The sequence below is a fragment of the Rissa tridactyla genome, chromosome 3 (genome assembly GCF_028500815.1).
Source record: "Rissa tridactyla isolate bRisTri1 chromosome 3, bRisTri1.patW.cur.20221130, whole genome shotgun sequence".
In the NCBI taxonomy this organism is placed as follows: Eukaryota; Metazoa; Chordata; class Aves; order Charadriiformes; family Laridae; genus Rissa; species Rissa tridactyla.
This window is the reverse complement of record NC_071468.1, coordinates 63,262,352-63,284,075: the sequence shown is the minus strand read 5'-3', so window position 1 is coordinate 63,284,075 and position 21,724 is coordinate 63,262,352. Positions and strand designations below refer to the sequence as shown.

The window sequence follows — 21,724 nt, the reverse complement described above, 5'->3', positions numbered from 1 at the left end:
GTTACAATTTCTCTTTTGCGCGACTTAAATTTTTATCTAATGTGCCTTTCTTTCACAGAGGCTCCAATTAGGATGAAAGGTAATTTTGCAATGTTAGAAACTCTTTGTGAAAGGGAAATTCTGAAACAGGGTTTTCTCTAAATCTCTTCTATCGGGACAGAACTGGAGTAGCAGAATTGCTTTCTGTAGTGACTTGCACCCATACAATCTGGTTTTCCCCTGACCAATGCAGGATTTTTGCTACTGACTCATACCTCGGCTTCCCTGCGGGTGTGAAATCTGGCGAGCTGGGAACGCCCCCTGTCACTAGACCCCTTTGACGGTGGTGACACCCAATCATGGGTAACACGCGTCCCCTCCACCGGGCAGAAGATGTACCTGGAGGAGACCCCTGGCCGGGCTAAGCCAGGTAGAAAGTGAGGCCAGCCAAGCTTACCGGTCCAGATCTCACTTGGGGTTTTAAACAGAAATTGCTCTACAGGCAGAAGACCCTGAGATAGCTGCTATGGAGAGATTTTGGCTCTGCTCCACGGGTTCATCTTTAAGATTTCTGTTGAAATAAATCATTTGGGTTTGTAGCGGTGTGTGCTTGAAATGTGGGTGTGCAGCAGCAAGGTAATGGCTGCTGTTAAAAGCCGCCGCAAAGCTTCCAAAAATGTTTTGTGTTTCAGGTGATGGGGACAGAAGTATTTGGTCTCCATCACTGTTGTCTCCTGTTTCTCCCGTCCCTTCCATTCCCTGCTGCTGGGGCAAGGCTGCAGTCATGGCAGATGCCAGGCTGGCTGCCTTCTCCCCACACAAGTGAAGCCAGTAGCAAACCTGATCCATGAGCTGCGACCTACAGCCAGTCGAAGGCTTTTTCCTGCTACAGGGCAATGTCGCTAAAGGTCATCTCCTTCTCGTTGCTAATGCTGGCCAAGAGAAATCTAAACTGAGCTTGGGAAAGGTAGTGGTGGAAATGCCATGCAAATTCTTGACACCAGGAGGGGGCTGCGCTCGTATCTCCATCTTTCACCAGAGCTCAATATTCAATGCAGTAAAGGCAGCTTCTCCTCTGTAGTCAGCTCTAGCTGCATCCAACCGGAGCTGAAGAAACATCATCTGGGCCGGCACAGCCCTTATTTCTTTCATATCCCCCTTGTCAACAGTTTGAAAGTGAGATGGCTAATTTTGTGCCTGACAAGAAAGGACGGATCATTTTCTCAGATGCTGCTATCAGCAGAGTCAGTGCTGGTACACTCTCCGAGGGAGTCCCCAAACTACAGGTTACTGGCAGGCAGACAAACGCTCGCTGACAGCCATTTGTGACCAACTATGAAACACCATCTGCTGTAGTTGGAGGGAAGGAACATATCCAGCAAGTGATACCACTGTGAGAAATGATTTTGTGTGTTGACACACAGCAGTCTTTAGATAGCCCCAAAGAATAAGCCTACTTTGTTTTTCCAGATTTGTGTAAAGGGGAATGAAACATTTTCTCTTGATGGGGGTCCATGGGTGAGACTTCGTGGGTCTATTTGTATCGGAGCCAGAAAAAGAAAGGGTTTGATACGCCCGTATTAACAGGTGTACTAAATACAACCACGAACTGAGCCAAATGTGTCTTTAGCAATGTTGTGTTAAGGGGGTGAAGTGCTATCTGACAGTGAAAGCACCCGCTGGAGTGTGAATCTGCCACTGACTTGCTTGTGACATTGGGCAAGTCTCATCACTCCTTTTTTGAACCGGGTCTCAGTTTCGAGGAACAGCAATAACGTTTTTCTTCAGGAGAGTGTAGCAAGGACTAGCTGGTGTTTGTTTAGCCCTTTGAAATCCTTGAAGAAAGGGGATAAGTATTTTTTATTAAAGTTCAGAGGCAAGCGTATGCTATTAAGCAGACGACCACAAAGCCTTTACCTTCAGTATGTGGAAAAAATGAACACAACACATTTTCAGGCTTACAAAAGCATTCCTAAAAAATTAAGATCAAAAATTAAGACTCAAGTGCAAAAAAATACCCAAGCGTATCCAGGATGCTGTCCAAAAGCAAAAGGCTCCCCTTTGTAACCAACGCAGGCTGCAGATCCCAAAAGTTTCATGAGAAGGGATGTTCAGCTCCCTCACAGGGGGAAGGAATCTTACTTGCTCATTAACGTAAATAAGGCATGCAGCCAAAGGCATATGCCAACTCTTCCCTCCCTGGTCAGAGAACAAGGCTTTCAGTTTTAAGAGTCTTAATAGTCCTGTGTCTCATGATTAAGTAATGAGAGCTGGCATCCAAAGTATCTGAAGTTCAGCTGATCTTGCATTATCCTTGTAGGCCCTGGCAGGCTATAAACCAAAATGTTTTCAAGCAAAATATGCAGATGAAAAATAAATAAAAGATACACCTTAAAACTGCAGTTCAATCTTAAAGCAGAGGAATATCAAATTATGGCAGATTATCACCTTATTTATTTGAATTCTACTGAAATTTTTAAACACTGATACATATGTAGATATATTTGTATTTTCATATGTGGTTTTGGATGTATATATACACACATAGATATATGTATATGTTTCCCATCCTTTCGTTCTGGTCCAGCCTGTAGTTCTGTGAAATTGCAGTGATGTTTGTCATCAGAAGCTTACAAGGATTAAATACGGTTTCACTGTAGAAAGCCTTTCTGGAGGCTAGCACCGGACATCTGGATTCAATCCTTTTATGCCCGTATATATCACATAATACCAGCTACGGGAGGGCTCGATCCAGACCTTGTCACAGTTGGAAACGTGTGGCTGTGTGCGATGTTCCTCGACTAGGGGCAGAAGTGTTTGGGCTTCCCTCTGGCTTGGGGCTGGACCCTGGAGGTGGCCTGTGGAAGCCCAAATCTTGCACACACCTGCGGCAGATAGGAAAAGGGAGGAGAAAGGGGGCTGCAGTGGGTGCTGTGGCAGGGGGGCAAACCCACCTCCAGGGTGCAGCGGGCAACAAGGAGGGAACACAGCCAGGCAGCGACCGGGGAAGGAGAGAGAGAGAGGGATAGACGAGGGCTCACAGGAAGCCTTATTTATGATTTAAATACGCTGTCGCTTGTGCCCGTGCGATATGAAAACCAAATCTAAACATTTGTCTGTAGAATCAGGTGATGGCTGGCCCTCTACTGTCTCAAGGGGGGCAGGAAAATGGTCCATGCACCTGCCACCTAATTCAGTTTAAAACCTGACACATTTACCAAGAGTGGGCTGGCATAATGAACTTCATTCATGCTGTCAGTGGAGTCAATAACTTATCCCCAACTGCTTTTGTCTCCCTGGCGGCAGTGCCTCTGATCGGGCTGAGGTACTTATTCAAGTAAAATTTATTTTCAATTGCAGGCCATAATACTACTGGCACAAGCCTTGCTTTGACAGAAGCTTTTGCTCAAGGCTAAACTATTGTTAAAGTTTGTGCCCATTGTCTGGGGTCTTTGATCTGTCAAAGCTGCTTAACAAGCTGGTTAAAAACTGTTTCAGATAACAGGTGTGTCCTTTGAGGACGCAGGGCCATTTTTCAACTTCTTTAAAAGACTAGTCCAGTAGCTGACTAAAATTTACATGCTGGTTGGTGGTGATATATGTAAAGCACTTTTAAAGCAAGAAATTCGATTTAGGGGTTTATTTCCCTGAACTTCCTTGCAGTTTGTTGTTGGTTTTGTTTTGTTTGGTTTTGTTTTCTGAGGGAGCACAAAGATTTATGAGGCGTTTCTCTGGGGACTTGGAAGTATTTAGTGGAAAAATGATTGAGATGCTAAATCTACCTGCAGCATTGCAACAGTGCCCAGTTGCAGTGAAGCAGTGGCTGCAGCAGCAAGCACTAGTGAACATGGCCAGGAGAAAGCTTGTGGAGAGGAGCAAAAGTGGGGCTGTGTGGGGCAGGTTCTGCTGGGACAGGCTCGGGGTGGGGGGGATGTGGGCTGTGCCACCCCTGCCCACTCCTGCCCCTCCAGCTGGCTCCTGGGTCTGGTAGCAGCTCCAAGAGCCTGCACAGGGTTAGCATCTACAGGACCTGCTCTCGCTACCTAGAAAACTTGATTTCTGCAAGAAGATCCTCATCATAGCTTGGGTCCCCACTGTATAAGCCAGGCCATTCATGCATGGCCAATGGCCTGAATAAAATTTCCTTTGAATGGTCCATATGTCAGCTATATTCTTTAGGACGTGTGAAAAATGGTTCCTCCCCTTCACATATGTTTTAAAACACTACTAAGGTCCTGAGGGATTTAACCAGTTTGAACCCAGACTAGTGTTTTGGGTTTTTTTCCTGAAAATCCCCATCAAAACCAGACAAGTGTTGTCCATGGTCACGCTGAAACACATGGAGCTGGCCTAATGGCTTAGGGAAAACGGGGAAGGGAAACTCACTGTATGTGCACTGCGTGTATTGAGGAGGGTGTGGAAGGAAGGCAGGATGAGCATCTTCAGTGGTGTTTTTCCCCCCTCTCCAGATCAATACCACCTATTTGTGGAGCTGTTGGTACTGAGGTTTTGGTCCACACCAACAATTCCTGTGCCTTTCCAAGTTCCTGTTGACCAGATAAACTGAGTAGCAGATCGCTCATAACTTCCAAACCTGTGCGTAACTGCAAAGCCCTACCAAAGGTCGAGTTAATTGGTGTCTGTAATGCAATTAGAGGTGTCTTGATCACGTACACCCCCAGGCTGCTGTCTGCAAGCATCTGCACAGGTACCCCAACTTCCAGCACGGATGTACAGAGGGTGCAGAGCCCCTGGGAGGCTCACTTTGGGCCAGGCAGCTGTGGTTGTACAGTATCTCATGCATCTCTCTACCATCAGTCATCGCGGTCCCCAATGCTGGTGGGCTCCAGGGTCTCCACAGGAGTGAGCTGAGTGGAGGAGGTGCAGACAGCATCCTCACAGGCAGCTCTGCAGCTGGGGGGAGGCATGAATAAAACGTGGTGTTTAGGAAACACTTGCCCGTCTTCAACCTGCAGAAATAAGCATCTTCAGACAGTGAGCGCAAGGGCACCTTCAATAGAAAAAATAAAAAAGAGCTGGAAGTTCCCCTTAGGCAGCAGAAAAGCTCTGACACTTGTTTTTCATCCTTCCCCTGAGCTGAGCCCAGCAGCTCCCCTTGCTGGAGAAGCTCGCATGCCTTGAGAGCCGAGCATGATAAACTGAAATAACTTTGCTTAAAAAGTGAGCCTGCTTGCTAGGCATATTTTCCTCAAACAATCCCATCTGTACTGAAAATCTGTCGTCAGCTTGTTAGTTCAAGGCAGCTGGGGAATAAAACAAGCACTTTGTCAAATGTAGTAGTTTTGTGAAGATCCCTGAACCGAATCAGGAATGAAAGTGAAAAACAAAGCTTTTCTAATACCACTCAGCTATGCTTACCATTAGGATCCTTACGACTGTTCAAAGATAACTTTGGCATGCATCTGTGCCATCAATTAGCTCCAGAGCTACGTTTAGAGCTATTCATTTTCGGCATTCAGATGTAGCCAGAAAGATGCGAGATCGAGGACAAATTCCTGTTGCAGGGCTGCAGCTCCGCTGCTGGCCTCTAAGCAAAGCTATTCATGACTTTACTGGATAAAGCCACTCCACCACCTACAACATGTTTGAGTTAAAGGTCTCAATGAAGTTAAAGACTAAAGACCTGCTATTGACCAGACACATTAAGACAGGTTTTCACTTTCTCTGTAACCTAGATTAAAAACCTTTTGCTTCTCTGTGCAAAGAAAGCCAAGATACTTCATGCTCAGCTGAGGGGATTGTCCTGGTTTCAGCTGGGATAGAGTCACTTTTCTTTCTAGGGGCTGCTGTGTTTTAGATTTAGTATGAGAGCAGTGTTGATAACACACATTGGTTTAGTTGTTGCTAAGTGATATTTACATTAGTCAAAGAATTTTTCAGCTTCCTGTAGAAGCTGAGGGGGAGCATAGACAGGACAATCTGGCCTAAGGAATATTCCATACCATAGATGTCATGCTCAGTATATCAATGGGGATTTGCCAGGGGGCAGGAATTTGTGATCACTGCTCAGGACAGGCTGGGATATCGGTCATCGGGTGCTAAGAGCGACTTGTATTGTACCACTTTATTTTGTATATTCTTTTACCATTGTTATCATTATTATTATTATCATTATCATTTTCCTCTTCTGTTACTGTTCTATTAAACTGTCTTTATCTCAACCCATGAGTTTTCCCCCCCTTCCCTTTTCTCCCTCTTCTCCCTACCCTACTGGGGAGGAGAGCGAGCGAGCAGCTGCGTGGTCCTACTTGCTAGCTGGGGTTAAACCACAACAGGGGTGTAGAGAAATCTACTGTTCTCACTTCTTCTCAGCAATTTCCTGGTGTAAATTACTAAATGCAGTTGGTTTTAAAAGCTGATTTTCCCTTACCTATTGCAATCAGTGTGGCATCTTTAATGCTGTGTCGAAGCATAGAATAAGGGCCTACATTATGTTCTCTCTGGTTACGGAAGAGTTTCACAGTTGGAAACAAGAGAAATTAATAATAGCAAACACTTTGGGGGAAAATATAAAAATTGTGTATAAAGTAGCCCAAGGACTCCCATCCACTTTAACATTAGAAATCCCTTTAATAATACCATATAATTGGGACCTGCAAAGTAAAATAACAAAATGCTATGAAGTGGCAGATGTCCAGTAAGGCCACCAGAGTATTACAGGAGGGTATCTGTAGCTATTATTTGTCACTAGCTGTTATTTATATTGCACATGATTCAACAGATGGTCAGGCAGATGCAATGGCAAGGTGAGACAACCACAGCAGTGAAGGCTGGAATAGAAGATGCTGCAGCTGGAGGAAGAGGGCTGTGCATGGAGAGAGATGGATGGAGCCGGCGGCCAGGTGAGGGAATGAGCAGGAGATGTTCAAGTGACTGAACCTGACAAACCCAAAGAAAGGGTCAGCTGCCAACTGTGGGGCCCTACAAGATGTGAGACATGCTGGGATTTTCATGGGGGCAGGCCAGGTAAAGGAGCCTGTCCCGCTCCCCTAGCATTATGTATAAAACAGAAGGAGCAGAAATTATGATTTTGGAATTACAGGAGGACTGCCTTTCTGCTGTATTGCTGGGAACAGAGTTAACCCCAGAGATCTCAGATAAAATCCACATGGCCAGAAGTGAAGAAGCAATCAGTGCTGGTCTGACTAAAGGTATTTAGTTAGTGCTGGGTTTGCCTGTGGGCAGGATTTTGGGCAGAAAGCTTGGACACAAAGACACTGCAAAGAAGTGCTGTGATTCAAAAGCATGGATGGAGTGCTGCCAAACTCATGAAATGCACCAGTGGGAGGAAAAAACACTACAACTTTTTGAGGAAACACAATATAAAAGAGAAAAGTGGTTTTCTCTTTGGACCATAGTTTTGCGTTGATGAGTTGAGATATGCTGAAACAAGTGAAGGATGAGGCATTAAGCGCAGCTTGCCTGGTCTCAGCAGGTGGAAAGAAGAGGGGACTGGACTCAGGGGAAAGCCCTAAGGTTCACTTTCAACCTGTGACTAGAACCACTTCTCCCATGAGTTATCTGACCCTTACAAAGCAAAAGGCAAAGGCCCTGTGCGTGTCCCAACTGCTTACAAATTTGGGAGTGGAAAAAGCAAAAGAAGCGGTATCACGGGTTCATTTTTCTTGGTGGAGATGTGATGATTAGCAAGGAAAGTCTGCCTCTGGACATCTGATGTATTCTGATACTGAGGACTGCTTTATGTCTATGTGTCATATCTATGAACCGAAAAGATCCTGTGGACTGTGGGACCTCACTACCTTGGGCATCTTTTGCCCCATGTTGACATAAAACCCATGGAAGATGGAAGAAGGATTTAATGCACATGGCACAAAAGTAGAAATAGACGTTCTTCACAGTTTCACAGTCCAATAGACCAATCTTGTACAAATAGGAGAAGCCAAGCAGAGAAAGCCAAAGAGTAATGGAAACAAATCAACTAATGGGACACTTTGATCAGTTAATAATTCTGATAAATGTCTCACTTCACAAAGGAAATGTATTCTCCTGGTAATCTGGAGAGAAAGACAGGCAGAAAGAGATGGCAACAAGGGCAAAAGCCTGGTGTAAGAGAGAAAGACTGAGACTACATCTATACAAAATGTGCCTGTGACCATTATATAGTTCTGAAGCCAACGGGCACAGACTGGCGTGTGTCCACATTATTTAATCCTTGCTTTCCAGGCAGTGTGGCTGAATACAAATTGCCTGCTGGGATTGGCCTTTGGCCTATGCTATCCCCAAACCATGCCTGGGAAATGTTCAGGAGAGAGCTAGTTGTCTGGAGCCAAACCATGCCAGGAACCATTGTAACAATTCGACTCTATAAATAATTGAGCTCCAGCGTCTAAGAACGTTATGTGGCACTATTTAATTTCCTAGGAGAGATGAGGTCCGTGATCCTAGCCTGGAATGGAAATCTTGGACATCTTAGAGCACCCTGAGAAACAGAAAACCCTAGAGCACCCAACAGGTGCTGATAAAATGGAGGCAGGCATGATTTTGCCTACTGCTGCATCGATGTGCTCCACCAGTCACAATAAAGAATATCTGGCTTTCGAAACACAAAATCATTCTCCTTGCTTTAGCTAACTCATCTGCTTAAAAAGATGCATCTTAGGGTGTAACTAGGCTACTGAGGATTCGTCATTGATCCTCAAGATCTATTAAAGGATGTCTTATGGTCCTATTTTAGTGAAGGGGTAGGAGATGAAGATTATATCCAAGAGCATTATGCAATGAACCAGGGTCGAGCCAACTCAAACTAAAGGCATCATAAGAGAAAAGGATTCGGGATAGGGACACAAATGCAGCCAGATGTGTATTGCTGAGGAGGATCTGGGTTATCGCTGTCATATAGAACAGTGTACAAGGGCCTGTAACAGTGATAAATGGGTATTGATAAATAAAACCTAGTTAAAGTGTTGGTGACAGACTCCTCAATTAAGTTATGCAAAATGATGTGCTGGTGTCAGCCAAGAGCCATCACATCCATACCAAGATGTATCATCTGGTTTACAGTACAGTTCGGCTCAGAAAGGTGTATTATCCATTAAAGGTGATTGGCAAGTCATTTCCATGACACTTCATGAATGAATAAGACAGGCAGGTGATGTGGGTTCTGGAGCAGTGGATGCCAAAAGTCGTGAAGTTCTGGGCATCTGCTGGAAACTGAAAGCCCTGAAAACTTGGTATCACAATTGACTGAGCATATTATGGAGGAAATCTTCTCATACACTCTCTGGCAATCCATCTCTGTAAGTCACGTACGGCAGAGATGATATCCTGGCAGAAGTAATGGAAGATATGATGTAGCAGGGATGTACATTTCCATCTCTGGAAAGGGCAAAGGGACTGTGCTGGAGAGCCTAGGGCTTTGGAAAGTCTGCACTCAAGTACTTTTGCAGAGCATACCTTATCCTGCTTCAAAATTGAACGTGGCTAAACCTCCCAAAGGTAATCCGTGAGGAAGAAAAAGAGGTGCATGCATTGCTTACACACAAGGTCTCAAAGCCACAAGGAGCGGGCAGCCCAGAGCGTTGTGCAGCCTGTGAACTGGCAAGTGTGGGCTGGAGCCTGGTCAGAAAGCACTCTCCAAAATGTGTGGAGTCCCCCCCCATGCCTGGATGTTGGCTGGGCTGCTGGCACCTCAGGAGACCACGGTCACAGCAAGGCTTCCATGGTTTCTAGCCCTGGCAGGTCTGTTGCCACTTGATCTGTAGCCCATTATGAGTATTCACACTCACATGCTGTGGAGTGGTGAACAAACTCAATTCTCAGTGTGCTCAAGCAAACCATCATCACACCAATGATCACCACAGTTGTGACTAATTTAGTTGCTGCCACTTGCAGTTTTGGGACAAAGCCAAGTACTGAAGCAGGGGATAGAAGCTCTCCCAGTAGATGTTTCAAGCTGCCTTTCCCCAAGTGCCTGAAAAATCAACTGCTCTGCAAAAGCCTGACAGCACAGGCCACAAAATGCACTGAGGCTGATTCCTCTGGAAAGCGGGGGGTAGGGGAGCGCAGGGGACAAACTGCCTTTTTAGTCATCTACTTTCTACACGACACTCAACAAATCTTTGTTTAGCACCCAAAATAAAAAGCCTGGGAACAGAATGTTTTATGCGGTCACTTCATTGCTCTTCCTCTGACCCCATGGACGAAGACTCGATACTCCCTCAGGCCGAAGGTCCAATTTCGTAAAAATAAGTTTTAATTAGTTGTGAAACATTTCTCCACTTTTTTAAAAATACAAATGAATTCTCATCGTTTTCAGACAGCCACCTGACAGTTTGCAGCTGAGAGACAGCAAAGTAGCACCTGGTGCATGACAGTCAGAACCACTGGGTAGGTGAAAATAAAAGTGAAATACATATTATTGAAGAAAAAAACACATGCTAAAAGTAAGTTTGCAGAAAGGTCATTTAGTGTTGTGAAAAACAGAATTCATTTCTTATAACACAAGCATTAACTTTCCTTTAGTGAATAATTTCTAAAATGTTTCCTCTGGTAGTGTGACTAAAGCATCACCGCATCCTCACTGTTATCCCTGACATAGGACAGGGTTCCCTGGAAGTGAGACACGTATCCAGAAACGGCTCCTTCCCTGCCCTGTTCTCTGCTTTACTGGCCCATATTTAAAGCTGCCGTTGAAAAGGTTGCATGTGACATTACAGCAATAAAAGGAAGCTCCTTTTGAAGAACTGCCTGTTCCTTGTTATAACTGAATGTCTGTGCTATGATCATGAAACCCTGTGCACTAATATTTAAGCACTAATAAACTTCTCTCTCCTCTAGTTGGTTGTCCTGGTTCCGGTGGGGATAGGGTTAACTTTTCCTGGTATTCCATGCCATGTGAGCCACGCCCACCCTGAGCTGCCGGGGGAGGGGGCAGGAAGTTGCTGCTTAAAAGCGGGCTGGGGTGGCCCGGGTCCGGCCGGCGAGCGGCAGGGGGAGCGGCGGTTCCGTAATCGCGTTTGTATATTCCCCTATCCGTGTTGTTGTTGTTGTTGTTGTTTGCCTGTTCCCTTTGCTGTTCTATTAAACTGCCTTTGTCTCAACCCAAGAGTCTTGCCTTTTCTTACGATTCTTCCTGTGTTTGGAAGGCACGAGCGAGCGACACGTGGTTCTTTGTTGCCGTCTGAGGCTAAACCACGGCAGTCCTTTTTGGCGCCCAACGTGGGGCTCGAAGGGTTGAGATAACGACAGAATCCAACTAGAACGTGGAAAAAACGGTTTTGGTTTTTTTTTGTATGCATTTATTTTATTAGGTAAGTAGTCACTGGTCATCATGTTGCTTGGTTTGTTCTCATGGCTGTGTTACATAAATTCCTATATGGCTTATGTACTCCCTGCGATGCTGTTTACCATGTCTGGAACAGGGATGAGGATTATCATTCTGCTGTCCTGTGCGATATCTGTTTATGATATGATAACATCACTGTTCAGACGGCTATTTTGGGGTGTTTATGCGGTTTTGCTGTCCTGTCCGTACATTGGACACCGTCTCTCAGAATTTGTTAATAATTTCCCCAGCCCTTCTGCCTCCCTTTTCTCCTTCGGGTCAGGTATGACAGCTTTTGAGAATTTTGAATATCCTTGGGATACTCAAACTAGCGTGTTCGTAGTGCTATGTCTCCTGAATACGTTCCAGGTCTTGTTTAGGGTTAAGCGACTATTTAAGACTACCACCCGGAGATCTGCTCCGAGGCTGGATAGTCAGGGGTGGCATGGCATGTGGGAGAGCATGGGCAGGTACCTAGAGAACTACTCACCTCCAATGGTCTGGGACTTCACCCCTGAACAATTACAGGACCCTGATAAAGTGGTAGAATATTTGAAGGGAAAATGCTGTGGCTATTCTAGAGAGGCACAACTCACCGCGCTGTGCTGGGCCCTGGCCAGTATCTACCAGGCACTGCTCAGAATTATGCAGCACCCTCAAGGGGAAGAGATGGAAACCAGACCTGCGGCGGCCCCTGCGGCTGCTGCAGCCCCTGCTGCAGCCCCTGCGGCGGCCCCTGCGGCTGCTGCAGCCCCTGCTGCAGCCCCTGCTGCAGCCCCTGCGGCGGCCCCTGCGGCGGCCCCTGCGGCTGCTGCAGCCCCTGCGGCGGCCCCTGCGGCGGCCCCTGCGGCTGCGGTGGCCCCTGCAGCGGCCCCTGCGGCTGCTGCAATCCTTGCGACAGACACTGCGGCTACTGCAACCCCCGTGGTAGCCACTGCCACTGAACCAGGGAACCAACCCATGCCAGTATCAGTTGCCCCCATACAGAAGAAGAAGTACACAAAGAAATCAGTTCGCTTAGTAAGAGATGATGATGAACCAGGGCCATCACGAGAGCAGGAGGAAGAGGCAGAACCAGAGATAATTACTCGATCCCTATCCTTGAGTGAGCTGCGGGATATGCGAAAAGATTTTAGCCGACTTTCAGGCGAGCACATTGTCACCTGGCTGCTCCGGTGCTGGGATAATGGGGCCAGTAGCCTGGAATTAGAGGGTAGGGAGGCCAGGCAGCTGGGATCCCTGTCTAGGGAAGGCGGCATTGACAAGGCGATCGGGAAAAAGACCCAAGCCCTCAGCCTCTGGAAACGACTCCTGTTAGGCGTGAGGGAGAGGTACCCCTTCAGCGAGGATGTTGTATGTCAGCCAAGCAAGTGGACTACCATGGAAAGAGGTATCCAGTACCTGAGAGAATTAGCCGTGCGGGAGATGATTTATTATGACTTGGACAATGCAGACTTACCCACAGACCCTGATGAGGTGCGATGCACAAGGCCCATGTGGCGGAAGTTTGTACGGAGCGCACCATCGTCATATGCCAACTCCCTGGCAGTAATGGAATGGAAAGGTGAAGAGGGACCAACGGTGGATGAGGTAGCTGGCCGGCTCCGGCGATATGAAGAAAGTCTCTCTTCCCCCCTTGTCTCAGCTGTGGAGAAACTGTCGCGGAAGGTCCAGCAACTTGAAGAGAATATGTCCTACTCCCCACCTGCACGGGCCAGCATCTCACCTGCCCTGAGAGACTGTTCTAACAGATGGAGCCCAAAGCCGTGGATTAAAAGAACTCAACGGACACTTTGGAGGGATGACCCATAAACTAAGGGTATTATATGTGTGTATATATATATATATATAACAGGGGAAAGTGGTGGCAATTCATTGGAACCTGCTGGGCATGGCATAGATGGTATGGAATAAGGGGTGGATAATGTCCTGGTTCCGGTGGGGATAGGGTTAACTTTTCCTGGTATTCCATGCCATGTGAGCCACGCCCACCCTGAGCTGCCGGGGGAGGGGGCAGGAAGTTGCTGCTTAAAAGCGGGCTGGGGTGGCCCGGGTCCGGCCGGCGAGCGGCAGGGGGAGCGGCGGTTCCGTAATCGCGTTTGTATATTCCCCTATCCGTGTTGTTGTTGTTGTTGTTGTTTGCCTGTTCCCTTTGCTGTTCTATTAAACTGCCTTTGTCTCAACCCAAGAGTCTTGCCTTTTCTTACGATTCTTCCTGTGTTTGGAAGGCACGAGCGAGCGACACGTGGTTCTTTGTTGCCGTCTGAGGCTAAACCACGGCATTGGTCTAGATGACAACTGAGGGGCATATAGCACTGCTGGCTGATGCTCCTGCTGTAACCAGGAGCTTTTGTGGTCTGACTCTGCTGTACCGTTATCCCTGCCTTTAAAAATGACTTTTATCTGCTTATAGTATCTTACAAGGCATCAGGACCAGGCCCTGTGCAAATCTCTTTCATTGTCAATCCTCTGCATGTTTTACAAGGAACCCATTAGTTTTTGATTTGCAGGTCTCCTCCACAAATCATCTTCATCATAAATGCTAAAATTACTGCATCGCTTGTAGTTTTTCTCTTGCCCATCTGGCAGGGCCTGATGCTGTTCTGCCAGGTAACTTTCAAGATGTACGTGTCAACAGCAGCAACATCACTTTGGGGGAAAACAAACAAACATAAAAAGATTGAATTAAAATATTGATCTGCGGTCTTTTGCCAGGCCTATGTAAAACCCCATCCTAAACCCACAACAAATTCAGAAGACTTGGGAGAGCTGGGTACAGGTTTTGGTCACACAGTCTCTGTCAACTGATTGTATTCATTTTTAGGAAGTTTTGCCCTTCAGCCAGACTTTTCTGTCCTGCAGCTGCAATGTCTTTACTTCAATGTAATATCAAGCAAAATGGCTTTGTTTCAACTTCAGGATGGGGAAATGGCAGGAAGGAGAAGGAAGAGTGGTTGGGTGGGATAAGCAGGCTGCAGGCACTTCCGTTCACTCTTCTGGTGTCTTGAGTTCAGTGCTTTCTACTCAGCATTTGTTGGCTGGATCAAAGGAAGCACATCCGGAGCTACTGCTCTGTCAAAAACTGTATCATCCTCATGATGTGACATAAGGTCAGTTAGCTCCTCTTTGTTTTATTCGTTTGACCCTTAAACCTTTCATGGTTCTAATCAACCTGATTACTTGAAAAATCATAGAACACAAAATGACCAGCAATTAAGGCTCAATTTAACCACCTAAACATAGGTATTTACTAAGATCACTGAGATGCCTTAGTATATCTCACCTGGCCTCTCCTGCTGGTCCAGAAGAATATGAGTGTTCAGCAGGTCCTGAATCACTTTTAGGAGCACGTTGTGGGTGTCTCAGGGCACCTCAAATGGCGCAGAATACAAAGCAACAAACTCAAATCCATAGATTTCACAGAAGTCCAGTGAAAGATGTCTGCTTACATGCTAAGTATTTAGCTAGTACTTAGCTTCTAGTTTGCTGCTTCCATGTCAGACCTGAGAATGGGTTTGTGTGCCAACCTAGTGCCCATTTTCCCCAACAATATCACCTCATCTAGTAAAGGATTATAATCCCGCTCTCACTTTGCCACTTTGTTTTCCTTGGCAGCAGTGCAATGTCGTCTTGTGACAGCTCTTTCCAACTCAAATCCATCTCTACTTCCTTCTGCAGGACAGAAAATGGGGCTATAAAGAAAAAAAAAAAACAAAAAAAAAACCCCAAAAATCAGAATTTGGGTAGCAGCAAGTTTTCCTGGGAAAATACAAAAGAAGGTCGGAGGGAGGCAGAGCAGGACACACGATTTTTAAGAGGCACGAATCCATGGTAAACCCCTCGTTAGTTTTGCTTGGAGAGAGGGGCCCGATGGGGGCGGCCAGTTCTGCCCGGCAGCCCCGGGGACAGGACCCAGGGCAGGGAGGAGGTAGTAGCCCATTAAAAAAATTACTCTTTTTTCCCCCATTTCTTTTTTTTTTTTTTCCTGCTCTGCAGCTTCAAAGAAAAACGATTTGCTCATTTGGTAATAACTGATGGGGACGGTGAATTACTGAGCTAGCCTCCAGCCTGGTGTTTATCTCCTGGCCAATAAATCTCTAAACTGAAGCAATGAAGCTAAGTACTGCTGCTATTTCTGCGTTTTATTTCCATATTAATCAAAACACGAGCCCGCCCCCGCCTCCTCCCCGGCCCCACATCGCTGCAGAAGAGGCGCCCAGTGAGGGGACGGGGGTCCGGTGGGATGGGAGCCGGGGGGATGGAAGTGAAAAGGAACCACACAACTGAGGGAGTTAAATCAAACGCCCAGAGCCTGGGGGGTTGGTGTCAAGTCTGTGGCAGACCCCTGGTGGTGGGGGCAGCGGGGTCCTCCACCCTCCCCATGGGAACTGGGAAGCACTGGGAAGGGAGGGGGAGTTGCTTCCCCCTGGGAGTAAGAGCAGCACCCACCGTCCCCACGGCCCGGCCCTGCCGGGACCTGGCGGAAAGCAAGGGGATGCACAACTTAAAACGAACGGGGTCCATCCACCTCAGACTTTATAATATTTATATTTATATTTATATTTATATTTATATTTATATTTATATTTATATTTATATTTATATTTATAATTTGTTTATGTACACATGTAAATATTTTATATATGTGCACGCAGACATTACTTATTTTTGTGGTGAAAAATACACGAATTTACTGAGAGCGCAAAGCTCCCATCTGCCCCGGGAGAAGCAGTTCGAGCCGAGCCGAGCCGAGCCGAGCCGAGCCGTGCCGTGCCGTGCCGCCCCGGTCCCGCAAGCCCCGCCGCGTCCTGCCCGCCCCGTCGAACACGGACTAGCCCAGAGGGCGGGAGCTGCCAGGCACTACCACCATCGGATCTTTCCCGCTTTCCTATTTCTAGCCCCCAACCTTTTTTTCCCCCCTTGCCTCTTTTGCCTTTTGTGCTTTTTTAAAAAAAAAAAAATTATTTTTTTTTATTTGCAGAGTGTGTTTGTGGAGGGAAACCCTCCTGAAGAAAAGCCTACCGTTCCCCTTTCTTTCCCTATAGGCAGCTTATACAGAAGTTGTTCCTTTTTTTTTTTTTCGAAGGGAAGGGAAGGGAAGGGAAGGGAAGGGAAGGGAAGGGAAGGGAAGGGAAGGGAAGGGAAGGGAAGGGAAGGGAAGGGAAGGGAAGAAGGGCCGTCCCTCCTGTCGCACCGGTGCAGGAGCCCGAGGTGTGCGCCTCGGAGAGACTTAAATTTCTGTCGTCAGACGGAAGTTTCCTCCCCGGCAGAGAGCAGGCGAGGAGACCTCTCCGAGCGGGCCTCCTCGCCCGCAGCATCGCATCTCCAAGTCTCTCGGGGTTTCCCCACTCGACCCATCGGGAAGGAGAAGGAAACGGCGTCTCTGCAGATGCTCTTTCCTTTTCCCCCTCTCCACGGGCCAGGACGTGAAACCACGGAGAGAAGCAGCCTAGCGTTTCACTCGCTCCGCCCAGGGCATGGTACTGCCGGAGAGGAGCCGGGGAGTCGGGACATTTGTCGTCCCTTTCCTGGGGACTCAAAACCCCAGCTCAGCCTCATGCGGCTGCTCGGTCTCTTTTGCTGCGGAAAAGCGCGAAGTGACTTGTGCGCCGTTCCCCCATCCCTTGCTCTGCGGCTGGGCAGGAGCCCGGGGCTCCCGGGGAAAGCGGGGCAGAGCCCGGGGCGGCTGCGGGTGGTTGGGTGGGGATCAAATGCCCCCAAAGAGCCCTTTTGCTCAGGCAAAGCGTCCTCCGTCCCCGGGACCGAAGGGGCCGAGCTGCAGGGATGCTCTGGGGAGAGGCAGCGCGGCCGGGGACAGCGACGGGTCCCGGGCACCTGGCTGCCGGCTCCAGACGACTGCCCCGGGACGGAGGGGTGACTTCACCCTCCTCTCGGCTGTAATTTATAGTCCAGCCCCGTCTCAGGCTCCGCGGCTTTGCACCCCACGCGTGTCAGCCCCGTACGGAGGGGGTGCGCCGGGGACGTTGGTGTTGGCTGCGGAGGGGCCGGCAGCCCCGCCGCCGGCCCTGCACCCCGCAGCCCGCTCACCGCAGCTCCCCCGCTCCCCTGCCCCGACAAGCCGCCTCTCCCCCGGCCTGTGTCTGTCCTCTGCTCGCTTTCCCTCCGTCACCAGCCCCGCACGCTGCCGCTGCAGGCGGGGTCGGCGCGAGAGCCCCAGCCCCTCTCCCCGGGGCGGCGGGGCAGGTGCCAGCGACCTGCACAGAGCCCGGAGCCCACCTCCGGTAGCCCAAAGTGGGTCACCCCCGCCGCGCCCCCAGGCCCACTCCCCGGGCAGCTCCGGGCTCTTCTGCGGCGGGACCCCCTCCCTGATGCCTGCAGCCAGTGCCGGGGGGCGGGGGTAGGGCGGGGGGGGGGGGTGGAGCCGTGGGGCCGGGCACCGCTCTGACTTGGGCAGGGGCGAAAATCCTCCAGGACGGCAGAGGAAAAGGAAGGAAAGGAGAGGAAGGAAGGGAGGAAGGGAGGAAGGGAGGAAGGGAGGAAGGAAGGAAGGAAGGAAGGAAGGAAGGAAGGAAGGAAGGAAGGAAGGAAGGAAGGAAGGAAGGAAGGAAGGAAGGAAGGAAGGGAGGGAGGGAGGGAGGGAAGAATCTACAACGTGTCTTGGTCATCTTGCTGAAGTACTGGAAGGATTTTCTTTAACGGTGGAATGGCCTTTTTACAATATGATTCGTTAGTTCAGTGTGTTTGGGGGGCAAATATATATTGTCCTTTTGATTTTCAAACGTCTGTGTATGCATGCCTATTCCTTAACGATAATTTGGTTGCTGCAGTATTGCACAGCCCGGTCACCAGCCCGATCACCCAGAGGTGATCAAAATGTACAAAAGTTGTTTCGCATCTCGGTTTAAAGGCCCCCCCCCCGCCCCGTCAATACTCTGCTTGCGACTCGGAGGGAATCGCCTTCTCCGTGTTTCTTCAGGTCCCTCCTGGACACCGGGGGATGCCGCAGGCCGGGGGCGCAGGACCTGCTCCCATGTGCGGAGCCGGGGGTCGCTGGCAGCCGCCAGCTGCGATCCCCCGGGGGTCCCACTCCTCTGCCCGCACCCACACCGCCGCCCGCCGCGGCAGAGCTGCCTTTCCCAGCCCTGTCCGGCTTGCAGTTTCCCTCCCGGAAAAACGGTGGCAGCTGGATCTCCAGGAAAAAAAAATACATATATATTGCCCTTTTTCACCTATAAACGAACATGCCCCCCCGTTTCCTCCCGCAGCTGTGCCCGCAGCCCATCCTCCCGCCGCCTGGCACTGGCCATGGGACTGGCCATCGGCTTGTGAATTCATGCCGACTTCCAGCCCGGTGTGAAACGGGGGAGGCCGGCCGCTCCGCACACACCAGGGGACTTTTGGGCAATCGCTGTCGGGTTTGTCGCTGCTTCCGAGGCAGGGCGGCTCCTGAGCCACACAAGGAGATTCGCCAGACTCTTCGGGCTGGGTCAGAAAAGTCGTGGCAAAACCCAGAGCGATCAAATACGGCGCCTTTTCTCATCTTCCAGACTCAGACAAAGGCGAATCAGACAGCTCGTAATTCATTTTTTATTTTATTTGGAAATCTCATCCAGAAACACTGGTCAATAATAAATATATCGATAGTTATCAAGAATATATAAAAAATAAAGACACGGTGTTGTCTTTGAGGCCCTAACCAAAAACAAACATACAAACAAACAAACGAAATGAGTAATAACAGTATTTCAAGCAAACGCCCAGGAAAACGTACCGAAAAGGAAATAAACAGCAACAAATATTCCGATTTAGTTATACAAGTCACTGATCTGGCCAGAGCCGACCCCGCATGCAAAACCAAACCAAACCAAACTTTAAAAAAAAAAAAAAAAAAAAAAAAAAGCAGCAAACCAGAACAAACCCAAAGCCAACAAGAGAAATAAGCGACGAGGACCCCAGCCAGCTGAACTAGCACACTTCACTGAGAGCAGGAGATGGGAGATTTGGCAAAACAGACCCGCAGGAGGGTTGTGCTGTGCTTTGCACCCTCTCCTATTTTTTTTTAATTATTATTTTTTATTTTCTTCAAGCAGACACAGAGGGAAGAAGAAAAATAATGGCAAACAAAACCGCATCTCAACCAAATGTGAAAAACAGAACAAAAACCCCACAAAACTTTAGCGAATTCACTCGGAAGTCCTTGTTGCCAGGGCAGTCGCCCGTGGCCAGTACCCATCGGTAGGACGATGCGGTGGGAAGCATGCATGCACTCCCCGGGCTACGCCGGGCCGCCGCTCCGCTGCCACCGGAGCCGGGTTTGGGGCGGGGGGGTTCGGAGGTGTCGCCGTGCGAAAGGAAAGAAAGGAAAAGCCCGCAAAAAGAAGGAGACGAAGCCCCAAACCGATCTCATCGTCTCGTAGTAGCTGCGAACACTACAATGACAACCATGTCTTTTTTTTTTTCCTTTTGCATCCATTTTAAGGAGTTATTTACATTTGATCACCATCAGCGGCATTATTATTATTATTAATTATTATTATTATTCTTTTTACAACAGGGACTTTTTTTTCCGGTTTAGTATAATAAGAAAACATCGCCCGAGGAGCCGGCTAAAACATTACCTTTGCAAGGTCCTTACTACACTAATCCCGTGATACGGGGGCGGGGGGGGCTTGGCGGGGCGGCGGGCAGCGGGGGCAGGTCCGTCTGTGGCGCTGGGCGGGGGGCCGTCCGCAGCCCCCTCCCCGTCCGTGGGAGCGCCGGCTCCGGCGCAGCCCCGGGGGGCCGGAGTGGCCCCGCCGAGTCACTTCAGCAGGTCCTTGGTCTCCCCCGAGATCCTGGCCATGTTGGAGGCGGTGAGGGCCGAGAGGTGGGGCGGGGGGGGCATCTGGCAGATGGTGCAGGGGCACGGCAAGCCCGCCCAGTGCTGGAAGCCGCTGCCGAGCTGTAGGGCGGGGGGGGTCGAGGGGGTCTTGAGCAGGGAGTGGGGGGGCCGGATGGTGCCGATGGCCGGCAGGGAGGCGGAGAGGGAGGAGGAGGTGTTGGCGGAGGACAAGGCACTGCCGAGGATGGGGTGCACCTGGTGCACGGTGCCGGCGGCGTGGGGCGGGTGCCCGGCGGAGTGTCCCACCGTGCCGCAGTGAAAGGCCGAGTGGTGCCCCCCGTAGATTTCCCCCACCAGCCTCTTCATCTCCTCCAGGGAGCTGGTGAGCATCAGGATATAGTTTCTGGCCAGCAGGAGGGTGGCGATTTTGGAGAGTTTTCTCACGGAAGGTCCGTGGGCGTAGGGCATCACCTCCCGCAGCCCGTCCATGGCGAGGTTGAGGTCGTGCATCCTCTTACGCTCCCGGCCGTTGATCTTCAGCCGCAGCTGCTGCAGGTCCTGCTCCGAGAGCTGCTTCTTGATTTTGTACTTGCTGCCTTCCCCTCCGGCCTTGGAGCCGTTCCTGGAGAGGCCTTCCCCGGACATCTTCTGCACCAGGTCGTTCTGGGTGGAGGAGACGGAGTTGAGCCGGCTGTCTTGGTGGTGATGATGGTGGTGGTGGTGGTGGTGGTCTCTCAGGTACATCTCATCCATGTCTGGAGAGGAAGCTCTGCTGGAGACAGAGCTGGAGTCAGAATTCATTGTATTCGGGCTTCTGAGCAAGAAACTCTTCCCTGCTCTGGAGGCGGCGGAACAAGACAACTCTTCTTCAAAAAGCAACGAAAACAGAACGAAAAAGAAACAAACGGACGGCAGGCTCTGCCAGCGAAAGGCTGGAAATGCTGGAGGAAGAGGAAAAAAGCCCCTCAGCCCACTCTCTCACCAATCTCTCCTCTCTCTCTCTCTCCCCCCGGTTACTCAGCCTGTTTACAGGATGGCTAGTTAGTGTATGCTTGGACTAACCTCAGCCTGAAAAAGAGGGGCTTTTATAGAGCTGCAGCAGAGAGCAGAGACAAAAGGAGCCCTCCTATGTATAATGGTCTAGTTAGGATGACGTGCCATTATTCAGGGCGGTGCGCTTTGACTGTCCCATTTAGCAAGGACCCCTATTCATATTCATTGTGGTGCCACCCGGGACACCTCAGCCACGGACCATCAGGAGTCAAGGAGACACAAAACCCCTCTGATTGACACCGCACACTCATCGCTCCGTGTGCGCGCCATCTCCTCCCCCTGCCCCTCATTTCCAATATAAAACCGCATCCCGTCTACAGTAGGGAGGCGAGGGGCTGCGGGGGGTTGCGGGGGGCTGCGCGCCTGCTCGGAGCCGGCGAGGAAACGCCGGCCGTGGGCGGCAGCGGGCCGGAGCCACCCCGGCGGGAGGGTGTGGGGGCATCGGTCGCCCCCCGTCCAGCAGCGTGCCAGGCTCCAAGCGCGACTCCCTGCTTTGTTTGCCTTTCCCTCCCCCTTCCCCTGTCCCGTCCCCCCCGCCCTTGGCCGGGGTTTCTGGTGCGGCACCGGCTGGCCCTCGCGCGGCCGGACTGGCCGCAATTGGCTCG

At 49.8% G+C, this 21,724-nt stretch overlaps 1 protein-coding gene across 1 annotated transcript; it reads right to left on the bottom strand.

The window, feature by feature from the left end:
• Positions 1-20,045: 20,045 nt before the first annotated feature.
• OLIG3 (oligodendrocyte transcription factor 3) lies at positions 20,046-20,867 on the bottom strand. Its single transcript, XM_054196627.1, has one exon. The coding sequence runs from the start codon at positions 20,865-20,867 to the stop codon at positions 20,046-20,048; it is 822 nt and encodes a 273-aa protein (XP_054052602.1).
• Positions 20,868-21,724: the final 857 nt, after the last annotated feature.

Excerpts from the sequence above, each read along its gene's own strand:
- OLIG3 (XM_054196627.1), bottom strand. The coding sequence starts at position 20,867 with ATGAATTCTGACTCCAGCTCTGTCTCCAGCAGAGCTTCCTCTCCAGAC.